Source organism: Saccostrea cucullata, unplaced genomic scaffold, assembly GCF_032062105.1.
Source record: "Saccostrea cucullata isolate Sc308-1 unplaced genomic scaffold, CSIRO_AGI_Scuc_v1 ctg1676, whole genome shotgun sequence".
In the NCBI taxonomy this organism is placed as follows: Eukaryota; Metazoa; Mollusca; class Bivalvia; order Ostreida; family Ostreidae; genus Saccostrea; species Saccostrea cuccullata.
The window spans coordinates 169,147-196,740 of NW_026922558.1; the positions used below are offsets into that span (position 1 = coordinate 169,147).

At 34.1% G+C, this 27,594-nt stretch overlaps 2 protein-coding genes across 4 annotated transcripts; one reads left to right on the forward strand and one right to left on the reverse strand.

The window, feature by feature from the left end:
- On the reverse strand, positions 1–27,594 carry LOC134261957 (gamma-tubulin complex component 2-like). 3 transcript variants are annotated; one of them, XM_062744339.1, is made up of 28 exons: positions 27,580–27,594; positions 22,519–22,610; positions 20,819–20,876; positions 20,483–20,614; positions 20,251–20,350; positions 19,692–19,780; positions 19,120–19,197; positions 18,725–18,806; positions 17,868–17,945; positions 17,663–17,730; positions 16,733–16,777; positions 14,796–14,888; positions 14,495–14,556; positions 14,307–14,349; positions 14,048–14,119; positions 13,669–13,843; positions 11,965–12,115; positions 11,481–11,660; positions 7,724–7,797; positions 7,459–7,559; positions 6,759–6,829; positions 5,829–6,003; positions 5,452–5,595; positions 5,028–5,144; positions 3,740–3,763; positions 1,977–2,140; positions 802–893; positions 1–235 (listed from the first exon to the last, which is right to left on the reverse strand). In XM_062744339.1, exons 4-28 carry the CDS (start codon positions 20,600–20,602, stop codon positions 126–128), a joined length of 2,508 nt encoding a protein of 835 aa, XP_062600323.1. In that variant the 5' UTR covers positions 20,603–20,614; positions 20,819–20,876; positions 22,519–22,610; positions 27,580–27,594; the 3' UTR covers positions 1–125. The 3 variants fall into 3 exon arrangements, with proteins under 3 accessions (XP_062600323.1, XP_062600325.1, XP_062600324.1); XM_062744341.1 differs by lacking the exon at positions 3,740–3,763; XM_062744340.1 differs by lacking the exons at positions 22,519–22,610; positions 27,580–27,594 and adding an exon at positions 22,463–22,486.
- LOC134261959 (tripartite motif-containing protein 2-like) lies at positions 24,146–27,103 on the forward strand. The gene is made up of 2 exons (XM_062744343.1): positions 24,146–24,184; positions 25,108–27,103. The coding sequence occupies exon 2, from the start codon at positions 25,137–25,139 to the stop codon at positions 26,799–26,801; it is 1,665 nt and encodes a 554-aa protein (XP_062600327.1). The 5' UTR covers positions 24,146–24,184; positions 25,108–25,136; the 3' UTR covers positions 26,802–27,103.

Below are 27,594 nucleotides of genomic sequence, written 5' to 3' on the forward strand. Positions count from 1 at the left end.
TTGAATATAACTTAGTTTATTAATCTCTTTCCATTGTTAGTGCTTGTGATATTCTGGCCAGCCCTGTTTAACTAGATGAGTTAGATGACGGCCTTTGTTTGTGGATACTGGAGATGTATTGACAGTTAACTAGATGAGTTAGATGACGGTCTTTGTTTGTGGATGCTGGGGACGTACTGAGCGGTCTCTGGACGCTGTGACGTAAATGATGACGTCGGCCATGAGCCTGTGGATCCTATGAATAAACAATGATTATTTGTAAAATATATGTTATTATGAGTTTTTAAAATTATCATCAATTGTAAAATATTGATGTTTGTTATATTTATTTTTCTATCACACTCCTGCGAGATAGAACTATTTTTCCACATCTATTTCCAGGAGGCTAGGGCTCAACACTTTACTCATCAGATATACTTATTTTTTTTTTAGATTTTTCACAGAAAATTACCGTATAAGTAGAATTTTAAGCAAGGATTTAATTTTGGCATTATTAGAGAGGGTGTTGACATTGTTAAAATTTAATATCGTTAAAAATTAGTTGCGTATTATTTGTAATAGCTTCTTTTTTTAGCATTTTAAAATCGCTAAAATTACTTCTCGCTAAAAAATAAAGTACAACATTTCAGGTAGAAATCGCTAAATTTGCGTCTCGCTAAAATTTCCACTTATACGGTAGTACAATTAAGCTTAAAAACTTGACAATTTTTGTATACCACTCCATGGAACTCTTCATCTTAAAGAGATAAATTTAGTCTAAAATAGCCACAACTACCTAACTCTCTCAAGGTTATACTTTACCAGAATCTGTACTGTGTATAGAAGATTCCATAATAGCTTTCTCTGCTGACATGGCTTCTAACTTCTCCTTGTAGAAACCATTGAAATCCAGTCTATAAATAAACAATTAACTTCTCCTTGTAGAAACCATTGAAATCCAGTCTATAAATAAACAATATACAATTAACTTCTCCTTGTAGAAACCATTGAAATCCAGTCTATAAATAAACAATTAACTTTTCCTTGTAGAAACCATTGAAATCCAGTCTATAAATAAACAATTAACTTCTCCTTGTAGAAACCATTGAAATCCAGTCTATAAATAAACAATTAGCTTCTCCTTGTAGAAACCATTGAAATCAAGTCTATAAATAAACAATATACAATTAACTTCTCCTAGTAGAAACCATTGAAATCCAGTCTATAAATAAACAATTAACTTTTCCTTGTAGAAACCATTGAAATCCAGTCTATAAATAAACAATTAACTTCTCCTTGTAGAAACCATTGAAATCCAGTCTATAAATAAACAATTAACTTCTCCTTGTAGAAACCATTGAAATCCAGTCTATAAATAAACAATATACAATTAACTTCTCCTTGTAGAAACCATTGAAATCCAGTCTATAAATAAACAATTAACTTCTCCTTGTAGAAACCATTGAAATCCAGTCTATAAATAAACATTTAACTTTTCCTTGTAGAAACCATTGAAATCAAGTCTATAATTAAACAATATACAATTAACTTCTCCTTGTAGAAACCATTGAAATCCAGTCTATAAGTAAACAATAAACAATTAACTTTTTCTTGTAGAAACCATTGAAATCCAGTCTATAATTAAACAATATACAATTAACTTCTCCTTGTAGAAACCATTGAAATCCAGTCTATAAATAAACCATAACTATTTGCTTTATAAATGAACCATACAGTAAATACATGCAATTTTGTACATGACTTATCTGAAAATTTAAAATATAACCATTTTTGAATGTGTTTCAAAACAGTTTGACAGAAAACTTCGATTGCTGGTACCTTTTCAATACCTGAATAGTTTATATTTTACAAAAGAAAGGAAAATTACAAAGCTCCTTTCTTGATTATTATCAAAGCATAATGGGAAGTTAAAAATAAATACAGGATCCCTTGTTTGTTTTACTTTCTAACTATGTTTCCTCCATTTCACTACTGACCTATAGAGAATATTAAGCAATTTCAAATGTCCACTTTCTGAACTCAGGTCCATGATTTTCCTCAGTAAATCTATTAGTTTGCCTGAGAAGTTGTGGTCAAAATTTGCAATTGTCCTCTCAAAGTTCTCACTGGCCATCATTAGATCTACATGCTCTGCAACAACCTGTTAATAAAAAGGTAAATACAATTATTTCCATCTCTGCAATTGATAAATAAAAACAATTTAAATCATTAAAAATGTTCCATTTCTAGGGATGATAATTCAAAACAATAAAATAAAATAAATTTTAAAAAAGTTTAAAACAAAGAAAGGATTTATGAGTAGAAGATTGCACATCTTGAATTCATCTTCCGGTATTGGAATAGGTAGGTTCAATGTGACAGTCTGATTTTTAAAAGAATTCTTAACAAAGTGATCAATCCAAAAAGTATAAAGCAATAACCCCTGATCGAACATAATATTATTTCCGTCAATAACTACTTTCAATATAGCCTTTATGCATAATATCACATAATCAATGATAAACATTCGTTCTGTTTTGTGTGATAGTTTTTATGGTAATCTTCAATGTACCATGTTAATTCATCAAACATAGAAAGTATGACTACTTCTGCACCAAAGTCATTATCCTTTGATCCAATCAACAAATGTTCACCATGAAGAAATATATCCCTGAGTCAGCAATCATACATATGATATACAAGTGTTTATTTAACATTGGTGTTCTCTCTGCCTACAAACCAAACATGCAAACGAAATTGGAAACATTTTTCAACATATAATAGAACCAAAACGTAAAGCAATTTAATTTAAAATTTCATTTACAACTATGAACTTTATTAAAATAATTCTACAAAGTTTTATATACATCAATATTATGACTAAATGAGGTCATGGGTATTTAGGATACATTAGGTGAGCTAAGATATATTTGTGAGTTCACCCATTGGTGACTGGGTGATTTTTTTCAGTGCCTATCACCAGCAATTGAATGATTTGAATCATCCCTTACCCTTATGAATCATTATATTATAAAAGTGAATGCCTATGCATATAACAATCGTGGATGCCAGAATTCCAAATGACAGTATAATTTCCAATATTGTGCTCACAAGATAGATATAATTGGTACACATGTATTCATTTTCTTTTTTAATTAAATACTTACAGTCCTGTCATTTACCAGCTGTAGGAAATATTTTTAATTAATGTTTAGAATTCTAATAACCGAAAGGAATCATATACAGTAGAAGTACATTTTTCCGCATGGTATTAATTTACGCTATGTGTGTGGTCACAAATTAATATTCATGTGATGTTTCGCGGAATAATGACCACGTGTAGTATGCCTAATACTTTTATCCCAACTTATTGTTAAATTTTCTTTCAATTTTGAATAATTTAATGATAAAATAAGAAAGATAAAAGAGAATAATATTCACTTTTCATAACACATACTTTGTTAAATATAAATGTCAATTATTTTATTGATATTAATTTTGTTAAAACAGTTGAATTGAAGAACAGTTCATAAATATCTGAACAAGTCACCATATTTAAATTATAGAGGGAAAAGATAAAAATTACTACTTGATAAAAATAAATGAGAAAGTCATGCTAAGAGAGACCTTTGTATATTCATATGTACAATCAACTGGCTTGAGTTTGGATTAAAAGAGAAAGAGAAATGACTAGAACTAAAGGTTTAATATGAAAGGTTGAATAATGTTATGATAAAATATGATTTACAGGTAAACTTACATCCATGTTGTATGAGAGAAACTTCTAACAAAGGTAAAGTCAATCAGTCATACAAGTATTTTAGACACTGCTTGGGTCCAAATAATATGACAGAAAGGTATTCATATGTACGTAACATAACAATAAAGTGACTGTACATGTAATGCACAATTCAAATCTCAGGATATATGACAGCTGTTTATTGGAATATTACTTTTAAAAATAAATTATATATCTAATTTCTTACACAGTTAAACTTTGTTATCTTAAACTCAATAGAACCAAGATAATTCTTTTAGATATCCAAGGATTTAAGATTCCAAGTAAATGTGATTAGGAACTGGCATTACCTGACTGAAAATGCACAAAGATAAATACAATTGTCTACCATTAATTTGTCATGTTCTCAACAATTAACAATTGACAAGAAAACATTAAATTAAATTCAAATGTTTCGACAGTGATAATTGTCAATGATAGTTTGAGAGAGATAACATACGTTTCTTTAGAGTATCTCTTTGATGTCACATTGTATTTTTTCACAGTATTATACACAATGTTGGAATATTTTCTTATTATTCGAAATGTATGAACATGAATAAAATTCTTTTCCTACACCTCTAACTCATGAAGTAATAACCACATTGGAATCTTACTTTATTTCTCAAACTGCTCATACAGCTAAATCTTATCTCAATCTCATAGAAAAGAAAAATCTTTCAGATATCCAAGGATTCAAGATACTGAGGTAAAAATACATAAACCAAAAGTGATGGGGATTTGTAATTTACTTCCACTTATCACTCTGGGATTTTTTTCACTGTGATTTGTGAATGATAAAGAAATACTTTACCTTTGTTTTGAGTTTTATTCATTCTGTGTTTTTCCACTGGATTCAGTAAAAGATTAATACAAAATACCTTTGTTTTGAGTTTTATTCATTCTTTGTTTTTCCATTGTATTCAATAGAAGAATTAGACAAGATACCTTTGTTTTGAGTTTCTCTTTGATGGCCTGCTCTCTGTGTTCTTTACTGATGACCTGTAGAGAACTCTCTCGTGTTGGTTTACTCTCTGGTTCTACAGCTGTGCTCAGACCTACTTTGTTTTGAGTTTCTCTTTGATGGCCTGCTCTCTTTACTGATGGCCTGTAGAGAGCTCTCTCGTGTTGGATTACTCACTAGTTCTGTACTCAGACCTACCTTTGTTTTGAGTTTTTCTTTGATGGCCTGCTCTCGGTGTTCTTTACTGATGGCCTGTAGAGAACTCTCTCTTGTTGGTTTATTCTCTAGTTCTGTACTCAGACCTACCTTTGTTTTGAGTTTTTCTTTAATGGCCTGCTCTCTGTGTTCTTTACTGGTGGCCTGTAGAGAACTCTCTCGTGTCGGTTTACTCTCCGGTTCTACAGCTGTGCTCAGACTCAATCTCTGTTTGAAATTAATGTAAAGTTACTGGTAAATTACATACATATTTTAATTTTTATTAGAAAGACAAAGGTCTTTACCAACTGTATAATTTATAATATTGAATAGACATTGACTATTGTGCTTATTAATTAAGTGGATGCAGTTTTATAACCCTTTTAAGCCAAAATCTTATTATTAATCAATAAAGACAAATCTCTGCTCCTTACAGGAAGAAGATTGTGGATCTTTAACAATGTTAACAATTTCAATGTTTCGAACTTTTTAGGTATGATTGACAAGAGTAACCTGTATGATTTAGAAGTGTTACCTGTATGAAGTTGGAGAATGTGACACACACCACCATCAGTTTGTGTACAATCCTCAGAAGGTCGGGGTCTGTTAACATACAGTCATTCATACAGGTGTTCAGGAAATCAGCGTGGTACGCCAACACGTCATCTATGTTAGACACCTATCAAGAAAATTGTTAATGTACAAAAATTTCATTTTCACTTTGATGTTTAATGTTTGGTTAGTTTATTTAAGGAGAGCTTTCCTAATTAACTTTTTCTATATACACAAACAGCAATTATAAGGTTTTTACCTTGTTGAAGCATGTAAAATAAATTACTGATGTATAAGATATTTATGAGTCATCTGAGGCCATTTTTTCACTGTCACTAATCAATGATCATAATGCCTTACATTTTCCATGTTCTGCTGGAACACAAGCCAATTTTGTTCTACCACCTCAAACATCATGTAGTACTCAAAGTTCTGGACAAAATTGAGCATCCTCTGGCGGAGAGCGAAGGCGGCCAGGTACCACTTAGAGGAGTGGAGAGAGTACATCTTGGCTGCCTTGTTACCGATCCAAACACTGGCGGGGAGAATAAAAGGTACAATATAAAATGTCACAGTTCCAAACAAAGACAAAATATTTCAGATGTTGCCAAACCACACATTGATATACAGAAAAAGAATAAAATTCAAATTTTGAAAGATGAAATAGATCTTGATATTGTGAGTATACAAGACCAATTGTTCATTTCATATCCTTTTTTTACAATTTTGAAAAATGAACTTGTTTAAATTTATGATAGAGTAAATTTTCTAATGCATGCCTGTAATAACTTAAGTGTAATTACAACATACAACTTCATTTCAAATGTAACAAGAAATGTTTGTAAAACACTTATGCCCCCCTCCCCCTAAATTGGAATTTTTCAAAGTCAAAAGGCCATAGCTTTGTCAAAAATGACGCAATTGTACATGTACCCAAAACAGAACTTGACCAAGATAGTCATCTGATAAATCTGTAAACAAATTCATTTCAGTATGTTCAACGGTTGTGAAGAAAATGAACGGAAACTGCAAATAATTGGAATTTTTCTAAGTCCAAGGGGCATAACTCTGTCAAAAATGGTGCGATCATACCCATAAGTGAACTTGCCCTAGATATTCATGTGATATATCTGTATACCAAATTTCATTTCAGTATGTGAAACGGTTGCGAAGAAAATGAATGGAAACTAAGTGGACCGACAGACAGCAGCAAAGCAATATGCCCTCCCTTCTTCGAAGGGGGGCATAATAATATAGATTATAAAATAACCATTTTCTAAATATACTCACCTACAAAGTTGCCTCTCTACATGTTTACAATAAAACAGATGTCTGAACAGCATCTGGTATCTGATAAGAGCCTACAAAGAGATATCAGGGAAATGTTATATACATGTGATATAAAAAATAAGCTACCTAAAGCTAAATAAAATTAATACCTGGTAACTAATACAGAATCTTTTCTGAAAAGAACAGTCCTTTTAACCTATATTGTTGTCTCTCATGTATTTTTGATTAGATTTGTCCGTGAAATTTGTAATTTTCAAGGAAGATTTCACTTTCCATCGATTTTACAAATATTAATGGACAACAATTGCTTTCTGAATACTAAAACATAGTTTAATTAGTAACATGGTCTTTGTTATTTATTCCACAGCTCTATGCCAAACCAACATAGCCTCTTTGTTTGAAATCTTTGTTTGAGACAGATCATAACGATTGATTGTATATTATTGTTTAACGTCCCTCTCGAGAATTTTCCATTAACTTGGAGACGCCACCACTGGCCAGTGGAGAGCTGCAAATTTTGTCATTTACCTGGCACTCAGGGCCATTGAGCAGGTGGGATCTTTTTTGTGCCAGCATCTACTGTGATACAGGATACTGTTTATACGGTCTCATTCATTATTAACTCCATACCTTCCTGTTAAGAACCAAATACACTGGCCACTTGACCATGCAGTCCAAGGATAAGTTATTAACTCCATACCTTCCTGTTAAGAACCAGGGACACTGGCCACTTGACCATGTAGTCAAAGGAGAAGGACTCGAGTCCAGAGAGGTGAAGGTCAGTTGGATCTACTTTATACTCTGTAATCAAAAAAGAGAAAATCCAAATTGCTTTAAATCCAATGTTGCATAATAAGCTAATCAGCTCAACTTTTACTAAAATATTAGAAATATAGCCCTCCAAGATGATAAAATCCATATTTCATGTGATCTAAATAATAATGCATACAGATCTAAAACCAAACCTTTTTCTTTCTTTGTTTCTATGGAAAGGATTTTAAACAGCTGTGTGATAAGGTCGAATGGAAGCAATTCCACTCTACAAAAAAGTAAATATTTACATTTCCAATGTTTTTGATTGACATAAAATTACAAATGGTTTATATATTTTATTTAACCATCAATGTACTTGCTGGTTCATCGATAGCCCTGGTAAAAAAAAACATAGGTAATCAAAGATTACGAAGCTCACCTCGACGAATGTTATCTGTTTAAGTAATGCAAATCCTACATCATATTTTCTTAATATTAAGTATTCATCCCAACAACAATATTCTTGCAAGTTGTGCTTAACCCTCTACATGGCATATATACATTTCTATGCGTTTAGCGTGAAAAACATGTATTGTGTAAACAAATATTCATAACTGTTAAAACTGCAGATATCAAAGACTTCAAGATCATTCGGATTGATCTGTTCCCAAAACTTTAACCTGGTCTCTTGTATGGAAAATATAGGTCAGATCCAGCATCCCAAGCAAGTCTGATAGTGTCCATCCTAAGATGCATCATCCATGCAAGTTTGGTTTAGCTAGGGCTTATAGTTACTTGGGAATTTGGGAATGAAAATGTAGGTCAGATCCAGCATCCGAAGCAAGCCTGGTAGTGTCCATCCTAAGATACATCATCCATGCAAGTTTGGTTTAGCTAGGGCTTACAGTTACTTGGGAATGAAAAATGTAGGTCAGATCCAGCATCCGAAGCAAGTCTGGTAGTGTCCATCCCTAGATACATCATCTATGCAAGTTTGGTCCAAATAGGGCTCATAGTTACTTGGGAATGAAAATGTAGGTCAGATCCAGCATCCGAAGCAAGTCTGGTAGTGTCCATCAGTAGATGCATCATCCATGCAAGTTTGGTTCAGGTAGGGCTTATAGTTACTTGGGAATTTGGGAATGAAAATGTAGGTCAGATCCAGCATCCGAAGCAAGTCTGGTAGTGTCCATCCCTAGATGCATCATCCATGCAAGTTTGGTTCAGGTAGGGCTTATAGTTACTTGGGAATGAAAATAAAGGTCAGATCCAGCATCCGATGCAAGTCTGGTAGTGTCCATCCCTAGATGCATCATCCAAGCAAGTTTGCTTCAGGTAGGGCTTATAGTTACTTGGGAATGAAAATGTAGGTCAGATCCAGCATCCGAAGCAAGTCTGGTAGTGTCCATCCCTAGATACATCATCCATGCAAGTTTGCTTCAGGTAGGGCTTATAGTTACTTGGGAATGAAAATGTAGGTCAGATCCAGCATCCGAAGTAAGTCTGGTAGTGTCCATCCCTAGATGCATCATCCATGCAAGTTTGGTCCAAATAGGGCTTATAGTTCCTGTGGAAGGGACCTGCTCCAAAAACTTTAACCTGGTCACTCATCTAGACAATGTAGGTCAGATCCAGCATCCAAAGCAAGTCTGGTAGTGTACATCCCTAGATGCATCATCCATGCAAGTTTGGTTCAGGCAGGGATTATAGTTCCTGTGGAATGGACCTGCTCCAAAAACTTTAACCTGGTCACTCATCTGGAAAATGTAGGTCAGATCCAGCATCCGAAGCAAGTCTGGTAGTGTACATTCCTAGATGCATCATCCATGCAAGTTTGGTTCAGGTAGGGCTTATAATTCCTTGGGAATGGACCTGCTCCAAAAACTTTAACCTGCTCAAAAAACTTTAACCTGGTCACTCATCTAGATAATGTAGGTCAGATCCAGCATCCGAAGCAAGTCTGGTAGTGTACATTCCTAGATGCATCATCCATGCAAGTTTGGTTCAGGTAGGGCTTATAATTCCTTGGGAATGGACCTGCTCCAAAAACTTTAACCTGCTCAAAAAACTTTAACCTGGTCACTCATCTAGATAATGTAGGTCAGATCCAGCATCCGAAGCAAGTCTGGTAGTGTACATCCCTAGATGCATCATCCATGCAAGTTTGGTTCAGATAGGGCTTATAGTTACTTGGGAATGGACTTGCTCCTAAAACTTTAACCTGGGACGCCGACGCTAACGCCGACGCCGACGCCGACACCGACGCCGGGGGTATAGCGAGGTGAGCTAATCATGTGCAGGGAAGGACAAATATAGTGTCAAGAAGTGGGGCTTCTAGCAGGTGGATTGGCAGAATCAATACCATGTAAATATAAGGAATAAATGTCAGATTTTTCAATTTCATGACGATGATCTATCAATTGGCTTGCATGATAATTTTATGCATTGTATAAACGCCTTAATCGTTTAGGAAAGTTATCACGAAAGCAAATAGATTGTTCTTATCCTGAGATCGAAAAATAAGACAGTTATTCCTTAAGTAAATAACAATTAGATACAGCTGGAAATCTGTCAATACTTCTCAATGTTGGTCTAATGCTCACCATGCGATCTGCTGATATGATACTCATGATGATCAAATGTCAGCTGTTCTTATTTGATATCATTCTTGAACTAGACAGTGTTACCAATATTCACCTGAGATCGTAATCATCCTTGAGCTGGTCAATGTTAACTGTACTGACCTGAAATTGTCCTTGAACTGGTCAATGTTAACTGTACTCATCTGAAATTGTCCTTGAACTGGTCAATGTTAACTGTACTCACCTGAAATTGTCCTTGAACTGGTCAATGTTAACTGTACTCACCTGAGATTGTCCTTGAGCTGGTCAATGTTAGCTGTACTCACCTGAGAACTGGTCAATGTTAGCTGTACTCACCTGAGAACTGGTCAATTTTAGCTGTACTCACCTGAGAACTGGTCAATGTTAGCTGTACTCTCCTGAGATCGTCCTTGAGCTGGTCAATGTTAGCTGTACTCACCTGAGAACTGGTCAATGTTAGCTGTACTCACCTGAGAACTAGTCAATGTTAACTGTACTCACCTGAGATTGTCCTTGAGCTGGTCAATGTTAGCTGTACTCACCTGAGAACTGGTCAATGTTAGCTGTACTCACCTGAGAACTGGTCAATGTTAGCTGTACTCTCCTGAGATCGTCCTTGAGCTGGTCAATGTTAGCTGTACTCACCTGAGATCTGGTCAATGTTAGCTGTACTCACCTGAGATCTGGTCAATGTTAGCTGTACTCACCTGAGATCTGGTCAATGTTAGCTGTACTCACCTGAGAACTGGTCAATGTTAGCTGTACTCTCCTGAGATCGTCCTTGAGCTGGTCAATGTTAGCTGTACTCACCTGAGAACTGGTCAATGTTAGCTGTACTCACCTGAGATCTGGTCAATGTTAGCTGTACTCACCTGAGAACTGGACAATGTTATCTGTACTCTCCTGAGATCGTCCTTGAACTGGTCAATGTAAGCTGTACACACCTGAGAACTGGTCAATGTTAGCTGTACTCACCTGAGAACTGGTCAATGTTAGCTGTACTCACCTGAGAACTGGTCAATGTTAGATGTACTCACCTGAAAACTGGTCAATGTTAGCTGTACTCACCTGAGATCTGGTCAGTGTTAACTGTACTCACCTGAGAACTGGTCAATGTTAGCTGTACTCACCTGAGAACTGGTCAATGTTAGCTGTACTCACCTGAGATCGTCCTTGAACTGGTCAATGTTAGCTGTACACACCTGAGAACTGGTCAATGTTAGCTGTACACACCTGAGAACTGGTCAATGTTAGCTGTACTCACCTGAGAACTGGTCAATGTTAGCTGTACTCACCTGAGCATGGTCAATGTTAGCTGTACTCACCTGAGATTGTCCTTGAACTGGTCAATGTTAGCTGTTCTCACCTGAGATCGTCCTTGAACTGGTCAATGTTAGCTGTACTGGTCCTGAGAGCCAGTTCCAGTAAGGTCTCCAGACGTGTGGGGGTGATGTTCTCCATATCTTGTCTCATCTCGTCCTCCGTCATGTCCATAAACTGGACAATAAAGTCCCCCTTGTCCAACAGGAAGTAATGCTTGATGGATCTAAAATCAAAATCAAGTTATTCAAATTTGACCATAACCAAGTTTAAAATTGTGTGACAGATTTTTTTTTCCATATTTTCCAATCATAAAAGACAGGTCAGCAGGATATGTTCATTCCTCCATGACACTTGATTCTATGTCTTATGTTGTAGAGGTCAATGTTTGTATGGATTTTAGAGTGTGTGTTTGTTATCTCCAAATATTTTATTACTATAGATGCAAATTCTGCATTTCATAATTATCGAGGGATTCCTTTTGTTTCCTCATGAAATCATCAATAAATTATACAACCATAAATTTATACCTAATTCTGGCCATCAGTTCCTTCTCTTCCACTAGTAATTCTAGCAGTAGTTTACTAGAGTACTCATATGCTTTCTCTATCTGTTCATAGTATTTCCTTTCCTTCACTGTGTACACAATTTCTTCAGCGCAAGGACACTGCACATCACGACCTACAGTCAAAGATCAGAAATTCTAAATACTGTATACAACAATTTAGTTTATTTGTTGTATTTTGTTATTAAAGAAAAATTGCTACTGTAACCTTTTTCTGGAGAAAAAAAAGTAATTATAATAAAGTGCCACGCCACAGCATGATACGCCTGTCAAAATATTACACAATTATCTTTAACAGTTTAGACTGCAAAAAAAATCCTTGATTCTAAGATTTCCATGATTTTTCCATTTTAAAAAAAAAAATATTACTTTATCCATCCCCTGTGCTGTAGGCATAATTATAACAAATATTACATAACTGACAGATTTCTATACTGTTTGTGTTAGACTTTGTCAAATGCCCGCCATCATAATAAACAATATCAAATTAGTCTTAACAACTTAATCTATGCCAAATTAATTTTGAAAAGAAAGGCTGGCCATCAAATGACATATGCTATAAACTGACCAGCAGTTCTTCTGACTAATCCCCAAAGGATACAGATAAGGCAGCGCTTGATCAGATAGCCTTCGTACATTGAACTCATTAATTAATCTTTGACTGGATGCTTGTCTACTCATTACTCCCTAAATATTAATGGATCTGCACTTTTTATCCTAAAACACTTTTAAAACATATAAAATACTCCATGATTTCTTTTTAGATTTAATGCCAGATAGGTTTTATATTTAATTCATATGGTCAAGTAGGCATGCTGATTCAACCCCACCCCATAAAATTAGTTTTTAATTAATTAATATTATATAATATCAGATTATTAGTTTATTATGCAATATCAAATAAGTTTTAATTACTTTTCATCAAATTCATTTTAAAACTCAGCTAGCCAACAAGAGCTATTTTTAATCTAACAGCTATAGCTAGGCTGGCTGTCCATTTGCCCAATACCCAAGGGATAACACCAATGCTCTGCTAGTTACCTCCTCACACTAAACTCATTAATTTCTCTCTAATTTGACATGCAACTTTCTGCTATCAAAATTCTTCCTGACCAGTGCTTGATAATTATGCCCATGGGACAAACTGAATTCCTCTCATTAACACTGAAATTTGATTAAGATTGCTGTAAAGTATATGATGAAAAAATAAGTTTTTACTTGATTTAATACTTTTTAATAAGGATACAACTCTATTTTTTTACATTTTTAGGATTATGAAATTTAAATTTAAAAAACTTAGTTTTTTTAAAAAAAATTCACTAAAATTAAAGGTCACAGTGACCTTGAAATAGGTCGTGACACACCTTCTACCTAAGATGTATACTTTTGCCAAGTTTGATAGCTCTAGGTCTAACAGTTTTCTAGTTATGAGCCGGACAGGATTTTTCCATATTTGGCCATAGCATCTTTATTAAAGGTCAGAGTGACCTACTTTTGGTGCGCGACACACCGTCTACCCAAGAAGTATCAGTTGACAAAGTTTGATAATCCTAGGCCTAATAGTATTGAAGTTATGAGCCGGACATGAATGGACAGACAGACGGACATGAAGCCTATAACATAATATGTCCCGTCTTAAGACGGGCGTACAAAAAGTAATCTTTCTTACCACAAAGTCGTACGACATTGAGATATTTTCCCGTGTTGAGGATTTTGTTGGCCACCTGTTCTAGAAATACTGGGATCCGCTCCCGACAGATCGTGTAGTGGCCTTCCCAGTATGCATCATTGTATTCTTCCTGTAACTTCTCCTTGTTAATTGTCTCATTCTCCTCCACAAGAAACTGTCAAACATACCATTTTCTTCATCAAACATTTCTAATTGATTCTCAAAAGATCTTAGGTTTTCAGATTTCAAACATGCAACTCTGATCAATTTTTGTCATAATTTATCTCTTTACTGATACTTTTTATAGCATTTAAATAAAAACTATTCAAATGGTTGGTGTATCTCAAGAATTTATTAAAACCTTTTAAAATTAACTTACCTCAGAGTAAGGGTCTGAGATGATTCCTTTATAAATCCACTTCTCTAGAATCTCAAAGTATGGGACGGAGGCCTGTAGAAAAATTTTAATTAATTTTAATGTTACAATACTCTCTGGCATCCATATCAGTTCATGCATACATATTAATTCAACAACTAAAAAGTTCTAATGTAGACAGACATTGTGACATTGAATACTTACTTATTTCAAGAAATAAAAAGTTCTAGTGAAGGAAGACATTGTGACATGAAATACTTACAGACTGTGTAAGGTAAAGACAAAGGTCCTGTCCTTTTGAATCCCTAAAACCAAAAAAAAAAATCTTTATACACTATGATTTTTTTTTCTGTTATTGATGTGAATTTTTGGTTACAATACTACTGGACAATAATTTCATACTTAAAGATTGATGAAGTTGAAATCATTGTATAATTAAAATTAATTTACCCAACCAGTCCACTTGTTTTATCATGGAGGAGACTCAACACTGCCCCTCCTATACACTCTCCCTGTAAACCAATATAAACAATGAAGAATATTTATAGAATAATTGGCTCTATGTAAACAAACTTTACCTGAAACTCTTGTATGGAATTAACAAACTTTTTTCTGTAAACATGTATCAGAAGAGAAATTTCAAAATGTACAACAACCAGAATTATTCTCAAGGTATTTTTCAAATTTCATTTTGAAGCTAAGTGTTAAATATATGACAATTCAAAATCAAAGACATAGTATAGCTGTATACCTTGTTGACAGAGTTAGCCACTGAAGCCAAAATGTCCAGTGTCTTCATGGTTGGCTGAATGTAAAACCACAGCTTCTGTAAACTCAGGTTACCCTGTCATAGAAGAAAATTGCAAACTAGAAACATTAATACATATAATAAAGCATTCTTCAAAACATTAAATGACCATACTTATTGATAAAACTGAAATTTTAATACATTGTCAAACAGAGAAAAGAGGATATCACATTGAGGGATTAATTTTTCCACAATTTTATGGTGGGAAGACAAAAATGAAGTCATGCTCCCAAAACTAATTTAACTAGCCATTTCTTTTTTCATCCAAGGCAACAAATTCTCATAATGCATTATTCAAATTCCTTTAAAGACCCAATTTTTTTACCGTACGGTTACCTGAGGAGGGGGAGTGGTCCAAGTAACAGTGGTGTTATTTACCTGGAGACCCCCAATACCCATTACCCAAAATGTCAAAAAATCAATATACATGTAGCATTACACAGGAAGTCTGTGTCTGGTGATCAGGGTCAACATTCGTGTCTAAATTTGAGTGAAACTACTTGAAATAATTGAAATATTTCAATATAAAATTTATTCATAAAAAATTTCAGCAATTTATCTAATGAAGAAAAAAAGTATAAAGAAATATCGTTTTTACATTTTAAAAAATGACAAATTAAAGAAAGAACACAGAGTAAATCTACAAAGTTAACATATTTTTTTTTAATTAAACTTGTGTAAATATCAAATAAAAAAATAATAATAAAATATTCCATTCAAAGAGAGGCCTATCCGTCGTGTGAACATAAACAATGTACCATACCGCGATAGGAATATTGCCTAGGTTCTGATCAACAATAGTGTTGAAAATATTCACCATTTCGTGTTCGTGTGTTTAAAATTTATTATTGTTTGCAAGATATTTTTCTTTTTATACTTTTAAGAATTTATCTTTGGCTGTATGTATTCATTTTAAATTTCGAATATTGGGTGTTGACAGATGTTAGGAAATTCGAACTAAAAGTTACAATCTCGAAACTCTACAGCTGTTTCTGACATTTCAGAACTTTACAACTGAACATGGTATAGATTGTATTCATGTATAAGTAGATAAAACATCGGATAAAGGATTTTTTTATCCGTGTCGTTTGTGCTAAATATCTTTTTCCTATTTATCATATTCCAATTTAATCGGCAAATAGCGTTTCTGTGCACGTACTGGTCTAAGTTCTACAGCAGATATCTTGAACGACACATCGCCTAAAATACAATATAGCCGTTGAGATTAAAAGCAAATATTTTGAAGTCATATTTTATTTATCTACTCTCAATTGTTTTTAAAATAAAATTTTACCAAGATTCTTTTTTAACCCCCGTGTATACAAGGCGGCTAAATGAAAGTGTTTGACGCGTGGCCAGGCAATCGTTTTTAGAGGACACAAACTCAGACTATCAGGTAGCACGGGAGGCTGGCCTGTCAATCAAATCAGAAGCTATTGTTTTTTTAATGATTGACAGGCGGTCAATTATTGATCTTGAATCAGGTAGATTTTGGGGGCGTTAACATAAAATTGGGTGTTTAACCAATGAAAATTTGATCTCACAAAATTTTACATGGAAATTGGTAACTAAGTATAAGGCCCTATAAAATAAATTTCTTGGTTCTCAGCCCCTCCCTCATCTCTTCCAAGAGTGCCTCATTGACCCTTTTATTGCTAAATCAAAAAAAAAAAACATCAAATCACCTCCCTCATCATTTTTTTTTTAGGTTTTGTACAATGTAAAAAGCTGGTTATGTATTGGGGGCAATAAAAAATAAAAAATGCACCCTCCCTCCCTCATATTTCTTGAGAAAAAACCTGAGAACCAAGGAATTAACATTGCATGGTCTAAATTGTATTATTTCAACAGCATGGAACCACAATAATGATTTCACTCACCAATCTGTATTGATGTTCCAACTGTGCTACAAGAACCATGTAGTCCTGAAAAAAAAGTCTTCTGTTAGTCCGTCTAAACAATCAAGTTTCATACTGAACACTAAATTTTTCAATGTGCAGGACATTTTTGCAACTCTAGCGAGCTACTTTAACTAGGGGTTATTAATTGCAGCAAACTTTTTATTTTGCTTTATATTTGTAGAGAATGTTTTTTCTTACACAAAATTTATCTACGCGAATTGATTTCAAACTGACAAATCAGGAATAAAAGATTATGTTAATAATAGTTTATTTATTTATAGTATTTGAACAAAACTTCTAAATCCAAAAAGTATTAAAAGAAGTTATTTATATAGAGGAAAATAAACCAAACATGATTTTATACACGTTTATTTTGATATTGGCGTTTGATGGTCGTGGCATATTAAAAGCAGCAGGGATCGCCAAGCGTAAAAGGGCGACCCCAAATCACAACAAGCAGCAGCAGCAGCAAGCAACATGAAAGCATAATATCACATGTACATATAATAAGCATAATAATGGCCGTTCCGGGTATACCGCGAACGGTAATTAACCTTACAATTAAAATGTACATGTATTTTAAATAAACTTTACAAGTTTATATGTATGTTTAGTATTTTAGAAACAATCGTGATTGAAAGCATATTTTTTTAAAAGTTCTGTCTGCTACAAAATTCGTGTACCTTTCGTTTTTTGGATCAAGGGCAAAGAGGGAGAATTTGAGATATCCTGATCCCGATCTAATTTATATTCGAGCTAACCCAACTCAAATAGCAGCAACAAAGTTTTCCTCATAAAATAAGTGCATCTATTCTTTAAATTAATAGATGCTATTATTACACATACATGAAGTTGAAAAATAAAAGCTTTTTACACTTTCCAATGGTACATTAAAGAATAAAGCCATACCTTGATAAGAGTTCTCATGGCTGCACTTAAAGCCTGGTTGACGAGTCCATACTCAAATGCTGATTTCTCTGAAAATATTAAAAGCAAGCAAGTTAAATATAACTACAGTGTAGAAAGGATCTTGTATTAATTAACACCTATTTCTCTACAGATGAAGGAATATTTTTATCTCTTAATGTGGCAAAAAATAAATTTATCAACATACCTTCAATAAACCTCACCACAGTAGAGTAGTTACAACACAAGGGAAGAATTCTTCTGACAAGGTCTTGTAGAGATGGATCTATGGAAAACAAAACATTCCAGCTTTCATATAAATTTGACATCTATTCCAGTTCCTACCCACATTTTGACATCTCTACCTTACAAATTTTTGAAATCTCTACCTACCCAAAAGTTAACATCTCTACCTCCCAAGATGTTGACATCTCTATCTACTTAGAGGTTAACATCTCTACCTCCCAAGATGTTGATATCTCTATCTACTTAGAGGTTAACATCTCTACCTCCCAAGATGTTGATATCTCTATCTACTTAGAGGTTAACATCTCTAACTCCCAAGGTGTTGATATCTCTATCTACCTAGAGGTTAACATCTCTACCTCCCAAGATGTTGATATCTCTATCTACTTAGAGGTTAACATCTCTAACTCCCAAGGTGTTGATATCTCTATCTACTTAGAAGTTAACACCTCTACCTCCCAAGATATTGACATCTCTATCTACTTAAAGGTTAACATCTCTACCTCCCAAGATGTCGATATCTCTATCTACTTAGAGGTTAACATCTCTACCTCCCAAGATGTTGACATCTCTATTTACTTAGAGGTTAACATCTCTAACTCCCAAGGTGTTGATATCTCTATCTACTTAGAGTTTAACATCTCTACCTCACAAGATGTTGACATCTCTATCTACTTAAAGGTTAACATCTCTACCTCCCAAGATGTCGATATCTCTATCTACTTAGAGGTTAACATCTCTACCTCCCAAGATGTTGACATCTCTATCTACTTAGAGGTTAACATATCTACCTCACGAGTTTTTGACAGCAGTACTTACCCAGATTTTGGTCCAACATGAATTCCTTTGGAGCATACCTCTCTGTCAGAGCTCGGGCCAGGATGTATTTACCCTCAATTCCCTGTGAAATACAATCTGCCTTCAGTTAAAAACCCTTACATTCTTTACCATTTTCACCAATTATCTTATTTCTTTTGTTTTTTGTTTTTTCATGAACTTATTTTTAAAATATACTTAATGCTCTCTATATAAGAACAATTCTGTTCCTAGAAGCAATTTCTAAAATTAGCATACTGTGTCTTATTCTAAATTTTTATATTCTTGAGGGAATATTCAATTTGACTCCTCTTCAGATTTAATTTTATACAGAATCTGATGCTAAAACCCTGGATCTGCCTATGTTATCTGATATTGTAGATGATGGACTTTTATACCTGCATACAGTTCAACATGTCATCCAGAATGGCGTGCTCCTGAGCTGGTACACTCATGCTGCTTAGAGGAATAATATTCTGTAAAATAAAAACAACCTCATTTAAAGTCAGCAAATTTCTAATTCTATTGTAATTATAATGACCTTCTATAAAAATATAACCTATAATTGGGTTGTATTTTGGCTGACTTTTTTCATAGCAATTGTTGGGTGTTTGGTTTAATACTTAATTTGACAACAGAGTGTTCTACTTGATCAATATCTAAGGCTAAAAACAGCTTGGTGTGACCACATCAACAAGGAATGCTTACTCCTCTAAGACACCTGATCTCACTTATAGAATGAAGAGAGGGCAGAGTTAATGACATGTCAATAGATTTGCTTTGTTGATATTTTTTATGCAATCATCTACACTTTTCTTCAATATTGAAGGAATTTAGTTTAAGCTGTTTCAACAACACATTTACAGGACAAATGTACAGTCATGTATTCCCAATGACACCATCACACAGAAATTTCATTTTGAGGATGTGCTTTTTTTTGATAAGATGAAATATGACGTATGTTGCTTACTTGATCAGAGGGTTCATCTACTCCCACAATGAAGTCCAGGGTCAGGGAAGGTCTCTTAAACAACCAGTCTGGCTGAGGAGGAATGTTTACTGCAAAAATTAGTTTGTTATGTTTGTTAAATTCTCGGATTTATAATGATAATAGAATAAGTTATTTTGTATGTCATATTGATTTTCATGTAAAAGAAAAAAATAAGATAAGATACAGAATGTAAAAAATTCACTTTTTTGCTTCCATATTTAATACCAGTTGTACAGTTTATTATTGTTTGCATTCAAGTGTAAAGTTGTACGTTACATCACAATCTTTTTCGTCAGATGCATCCAGCGTAAACAATTCACATGATTGGTCAACTCAATTTATCAACATTAACACGGAAATAGTCTGTTGCACGAGCAGCCAATCACGGATAAGAAGAAAGTTCCAGTCCTAAAGCTTGCGGTTAGGAGGTGTGTACAATTTACCTTGAGCGCAGCTGTCAACTAGATCGTGGCGTAACATGAAACTTTACACTCAACTGCAAACAATAACTTCAATAAACAGAGTATATTAATTTTACCATTGCGTTTGTTTGGTTTCTCCTGCAGGGCTTTCCTTAATATTTCTGACGATGTAGTTGCAGTCATCATTTTTGATTCTTTAAACAGCGTGTCCTTTAACTGTTAAAAAGGGAACATATACATGATATAGTTAAGTTAAATTTCAGAAATCAGTTAAATTTTTCAAACTTTAATAAGATTTGTTATAATTCTTAACTCTTGACCTATTTGTGTTTTTAAGAGAGTTCCTACCTCTGTGAAATCCTGCATGGTGATTTTTGCCCCCGGGGCGGGGAGCTGTGAAATGACCCTGCTATGTGAGGCCAAGGCCAAACCAGATTTATCAGCTTTGTCTTTGGCATTTTTAGCCATGTACTCTTTTGTCTGTAAATAATATACAAAGAACTATACACAATTGAAATGGAAAAAAAGCAAATTTTATCCTTTTCTGCTAGCTCTGGGTCATTATTCCTATTGTTCCACATAAAGAGAAAATAATTCTAATGTTGCTCTTGGTATTACAGTATTTTGAAAAGAAAGAATAGAGTCCAACATCTTCATAACGCTGTAATAAATCAAGAATCATACCTCTTCCTCCTCACACAGTTTGGAAAGGAGAAACACAAAGGGGTCCAGTTCTCTGTTACTATGGAAACAAAAAAAAAATAGGTAATCAGAGATTACAGAGCTCACCTCAACGAATGTTGTCTTTAAGTAAGGCAAAGTCACACAATTAACCAACAAAAGGTGTACATTCCAAAAATGAAAATATTTAAGCAATTTTGATCTGATACTTTGAAATAGACCTAAATAAAAAATTTAAACTAGTTCTTCTTCGTGAAAATGTAATTAAAATCCAGCATCTGAAGCAAATTTGAGAGTTTTCATCTCCTGATGCAACATTTGTGCAAGTTTGGTTTATACAATGTTATATAAGCCTCTTAGTTTTTTGGTAATTGACCTGCACCCAAAAATTTTACCTGGTCTATTATCTATAAATTAATTTATCCATGCAAGTTTGGTCAACATAGGGCTTATAGTTTCTTGGAAATGAAACCTGCACCAAAAACTTTAACCTATTCACTCAACCAGAAAATGTAGGTCAGATTCAGCATCTGAAGCAAGCCTGGTAGTATGCATCCTTAGATGTATCATCCATACAAGTTTGGTCAACATAGGGCTTATAGTTTCTTAGAAATGAAACCTGCACCAAAAAATTCAACCTGTTCACTAAACCGTAAAATGTAGGTCAGATTCAGCATCCAAAGCAAGACTGGTAGTGTGCATCCTTAGATGTTTCATCCATGCAAGTTTGGTCAACATAGGGCTTATAGTTTCTTAGAAATGAAACCTGCACCAAAAAATTCAACCTGTTCACTAAACTGTAAAATGTAGGTCAGAATCAGCATCCAAAGCAAGCCTGGTAGTGTGCATCTTTAGATGTATCATCCATGCAAGTTTGGTCAACATAGGGCTTATAGTTACTTGGAAATGAGAACTACATCAAAAACTGCACCAAAAATGTTAACCTGCTTCAAAAACATTAACCTGGCCAGTCCTTTGCTGAAATTGCAGCATCTGAAACACACTAGAAACATCTTCCATGCATGTCCAATCAATATAGGACATAGAAGTACTTAAAAACAAAACTGCTCCAAAAAACTTAACCTTAACCTAGGACGCCGACACCGACACGGACGCCAACGCCGATGCCGAGGGTATTATATAAGCTTCCCCAATGTTGAGGTGAGCTAATAATAAATCTGACAGTGATGTTAAAAAATGCATTGTCAGTGATTGAATTGGTAGCAAATTGCCAAGCAAAATTAACCAAACATCATAATAACAAGTCCTTGCTACTACTGTAACTAAGACACCTAGCTCTTCCTCCTAACACAGTATACATGTATCTTAGTATAGTGTACTTATAGCAACTGAACCAAAACTGTAAGGGTGTTGTTTTAGAGAAAATTCTTAAGAAGTTTCTATATATTTAGTAACCATGGTAAAACTGTTTGTTGAAATCAAAAAGAGATATAAAGATTTGGTCAACTTGTGTTGTAATTCTCACGTTGAATTGGATAAAAACTTTAGGAAGAGTATAGGGTTTTGGAAATTGTTTACAGACAGACAGACAGCTAAACCATGTAGACAGACAAAGGAAACCTAATTTATGAATAATCACTTCATGTTTCTGACCAGTAAAGCTACAAAATCATGTTTAAGTCTTACTTTTTAGACTTGAGTTCATCATACTTGGCTGGGAACTCAATAGTTTGTTGACTTACTTTTTAGACTTGAGTTCATCATACTTGGCTAGGAACTCAATAGGAGTTTTTGTTGACTCAGCTATCTTTCTCTTAGCTTGATGAGCGGACACCTACAATTAACAAAACACACCATAATTTCTTGGGATTAAAGTAATATACGCTATAACGTGCGCCATTTTAAAATACAGCTGGAAATTTATATATTTTTTTTACCAATAAAAATTACGAATATGCTGTAAATTAAATAAAATTCGTTATAAAGTTATCAAATTATAATTATTTATTATCCTGCAAGGAGAATAATGTCTATTTTTAAGTAAATCCACCACGTGACGCCGTCGCTACTTTTAGATTGATAAACAAACACGGCGTCAAGAAAACGAGGTAAGCCCTTTGAGATACAACTCACTTGTGACATGGGTGGCGTGTTACTATTAATATAACTTATCTTTAAATGTAATCAGTATCAACCTTCTATACTCTGTTATGACGCATATTAACCTTTTATTAATAATCGTTGTCAAAATGCAACGTGCCTCGTTGTCTATAATTTCCCGTGGACATACGTGTCTATATTTAGACCTACTGTTTACGCACTTCCTTTATCAATATTCACGATAAGACTGAATTCTTGATTGCAGATATTGCTTTATTGTTCTGTTCTTACAACGAGTTTTATAGTTAAATTTTGTGGAAATATTATTTTTTCATTACACTTTATGTGTTTCAAATCATTAAATCATTTTGTTTCACATACAAATTGGCATCCATACGGCGTATATTACTTTAAGCATTGATTGATGAAAATCACGAATACCTGTATTCCAAGTATCACTTATTGATACTCCCAAAACAAAAGTTTTTTGTGTTATAGAATTATACATTTCATGGATGTCTCTCTGAACTTTGTGACCTTGACCTTGTCCTAATGACCTTTGCTTGAGGTCATGTCATAATATCCTTTGATCATAATTAATGCACCTAGGACAATAATATGTACGATCTTTAAAGCTACTTCATGATTAAACTTTATTATGAAAAATATTTTTTTCACTCATATTCTATGACCTTGACCCTGTGCAAATGACAAGTGTAGGTTTGTTACATACCCTCAGGTCTGAAGGATCATTTGTGTCAAGTACAATTTTCTGAATTTATAAACATTAAAGGAATGACTAAGGCAAGATCTTTTCAATTTCTAAAATATGTTACCTCAATCTTGTTAAAATAACTTTAAGTAGGGTTAGGACATACTTTTCAGTCAAATACAACCTTTGCCTCAGCTAGAAGCTTTAACTGAATTTTAATTTAAATTTTAAAACTGTGGCTATTACAAAACATCAATAACTCAATACTTAAATACCCTGTGACCTTTTCCAAATTGAACTTATTATTTTTGGTAGTTAAAAAGATAATGTCTAGACAATAAATGCCTACATACAGCTAGTCAGAAAGATACATATAAACAATCCAATAAACCCCCCAAGCTTCATTTGCGAGAATAAAATAACCATCTCATTACTTTGATTCCCAAACAATAAATTTACTCTACACTGGCTGATAATGCAGATATAGACATCTCAGGTATTTAAATCACATGACCTGGTAGCAGGTAAATATTTGGAGGGAAGACAAGGAAGTAAATTGTGTACAGGATTATCGGGAGGCCATGTTGGATTTAGAGGTGAGAAGAGATCATATTTAGTAAATTTAATGTTACAAGATATTACCCTAGCTGTTGTCATTAATGACCTCAGGTGCAGTTAAACACATCAATTAAAATACATGCAAGAGTCACATTATAATATGCTATATATTATACATTTATTGACTGAGTTCGAGGGCAACATGCGTTTTGTCGGACCCAAGAACCAAACTGTCTGCCTGAAGCCGTTAGGCAGAAGGCAGACAGTTTGGTTCGAGGGTCTGACAAAACGCATTTTGCCCGAGAACTCTGTCAATAAATGTTTTGTTATACCTTTCATTTTATTTTATATTTTTTGACATACATGTATTTTGTACTATATTCCGTAATGTAACATCAGGTCTTTCACTGTTTAACACCAACGAATGAAAATGAGATTAAGCTCCGCCCATTCTGTGACGTAAGCGGTCCAACATCTCTCCGAGCAGTCCAACATCTCACTCAGCGGTCCAACATCGATTTTTTTATGCCCGCTCAATAAAACATTAAAAATGTTAGACTTTTTTTCGTATAGATTTGTATAGGAACAATTTTTTAAAGGTATAACAAATATTTATATTATACTGTACAGTAATGATTTTTTGGGTAGCCATGATGGATTTAGAGGTGAGACAATTATATTTAAGATTTAACATATTGTTACATACAAAATACTCTAGCCGTTGTTATTCATAACATTAATTTAAACACAAAGAAAGTGGAACCTCTAATGACACATATGATATAAATTACAAAGAATTGCAAACATCATGTTCTTCCTCATAAATAAACAAGGTGTACAGAGCATTTCTTTTTTTACTGTCAACACTAATCAATATTTCCCTACTGTCATTTCCAAACTGCTTAGCGGTCTAAGAATTTCACCAAAAAAAAATAGAAATTTTATTGTTTTTTCATTACAGGATCTGCTGGTTTGAACCAAACCCCAGTGATGGACCCCCGTTACAGTGCCCAAGACATCCTCCTTTGTGACCTGTGTCAAACCGCTGGATTACAGAGTCATTGTGAAATTTGTCAGATTAACCTGTGTAAGGCCTGTGTAGGGGAACATCTCTCTGATTCATCTAAAAGACACAAAGTTGTACCATACAAACACAGAAAATCTACTCCTAATGTTTACTACCCAAAATGTCCAAACCACACCCAGAAACATTGTGAACTTTACTGTGAGAAATGTGACATTCCTGTCTGTTCTACCTGCATCTCCTCTGGGAAACATAAAGGGCACGATTTATCTGATGCTCTGCAGAAAATAAGTTCAAAAACAAAATTTTTAGAAAATGACTTGGAAGATCTAGAGAAAAGAATCTATCCAACATTTGAGGAAATTACTTCAGATTTAAGATCTGAAAAAGTCAACTCGGAAAAACATTATGAGAAACTGACAACAGCTGTCACCAAACATGGAGAAAACTGGCACAGAGAAATTAACATCATTGTCAACAAACAGAAATCTGAAATTGATGAGATGAAATCTAAACACCTGGCTGTTCTAAATAAACAGGAAAAAGAAATCAAACAGATTACTTCTGATGTAAGAGAATGCATTCTTGATCTGAAGAAAATGTTGGACTCCAATGATGTCTCCCTAACCTCTGCATACAAATCCAGGAATACTGAATTCAGAAATTTACCTCCTAAAGTCAATGTTTCACTACCAACTTTTTCTCCACATCAGATTAACACAGAACAACTCCATCAAATGTTTGGTTCTCTGTCAGCATTCTCCATTACAACAGAAGAACATGGCTACACAATGAAGACACCAGAAGCTGTATCCTGTCCTCCAGTCAAACCACTGCTTGATGAACCAGAGCTCATCACCACCATAGACACTGACTTTATACCACTACACAGTGTTACCTGTGTCAGTGATGAAGAAATCTGGACACGTGGAAATGACAAAATCATGAAACTCTACAACCTCCAGGGCAATCTACTGAAGTCAATCCAAACCGAGTTTGGGAACATACCACGTGACATAGCAGTGACAAGGAGTGGAGATCTAGTTTATACTGACCATGATACAAGAACTGTAAACATAGTGAAGAATGACCAGAAACAGGAAGTGATCAGTCTATGGAGGTGGAGACCTTACTATATCTGTAGTACCTCCTCTGGTGACCTCCTGGTTACCATGGTCAGTGATGATGGTGAACAATCAAAAGTTGTCCGTTACTCTGGCTCCGAAAAGAAACAAACCATCCAGTTTGATAGTGAAGGTAAACCTTTATATTTATCTGGTGACCCTAAATACATCAGTGAGAACAGGAACCTGGATATCTGTGTAGCTGACAGTGGAGCCCGTGCTGTAGTGGTGGTTAATCAGGCAGGAAAACTCCGATTTAGATACACTGGTCATCCCTCTACTAACAACGGATTATTTAATCCATACGGCATCACAACAGACAGCCAGAGTCAGATCCTGACATCAGACTTGTACTGTATCCACATCCTAGATCAGGACGGACAGTTCCTCCGTTACATTGATAACTGTGATCTACAGTATCCATGGGGTATATGTGTAGACACCAGAGACAACCTTTTTGTGGCTGAGTATCTCAGTGGTAAAGTGAAGAAAATCAAATACATGTAAACAATGTGTAAACATTAATTGTTTGTATCCGAGATAATTTCTGTGACAGAGCGAAATAAGATTGTGAATATTAATTCAAGTATTGTGAATTGCATTAAAATGTTAAAAAAAAATTGTTACAAAGGAGCTAAAACTTAATTATGGTTATGTTAACAGAAATCAGACCTGTATGATATGAAATCTGATGACGAAAAAAACTCTTTTCATATCTCAACATATTCAAATAAAACAGTGAAATTTTATATGCATGTAAATGTATTAAATTCATGAGTAAAACAAAAATTAAACCACAGATCTCCATTTTACTGTGTGGTAATATTCTAAACAAAATAGGGAGGAGTGTTTTATTAAAAACATTAATAGATGTAGGATGCTGTGTTCTATTTAAAACTCTGTATAATTATTTACATTTCAAATGCCTTTGTCTGAGATAAAATTAAAAATTGTTAAAAAAGTCAAACGTGGGGTGGGACAAATTGAGTTTGAAACAAGGCTATTAGCTCGTGAATTTGCAGAATCTAAATATAAAGAAGAACTGTCTGACTTTTTTTGGAATCATGACAATGATCACTCTATTGGCAAATATAAGTAATAAACAACGATTAGGCCATAATAAATAAATTGCTAGATTCTCATCCAATTTTTTTTTAAATCGAGGTGGGCGGCTTTTATTTTATATTTTTTCAATTTTGCAGATTTCTTATTGACCTGGTCAATCGGTGTAATTTATCTACAATACCCGAAAAAAAGTCATAGTAAAGGTTCAATTATCTCTTACTTCACATCATCACCA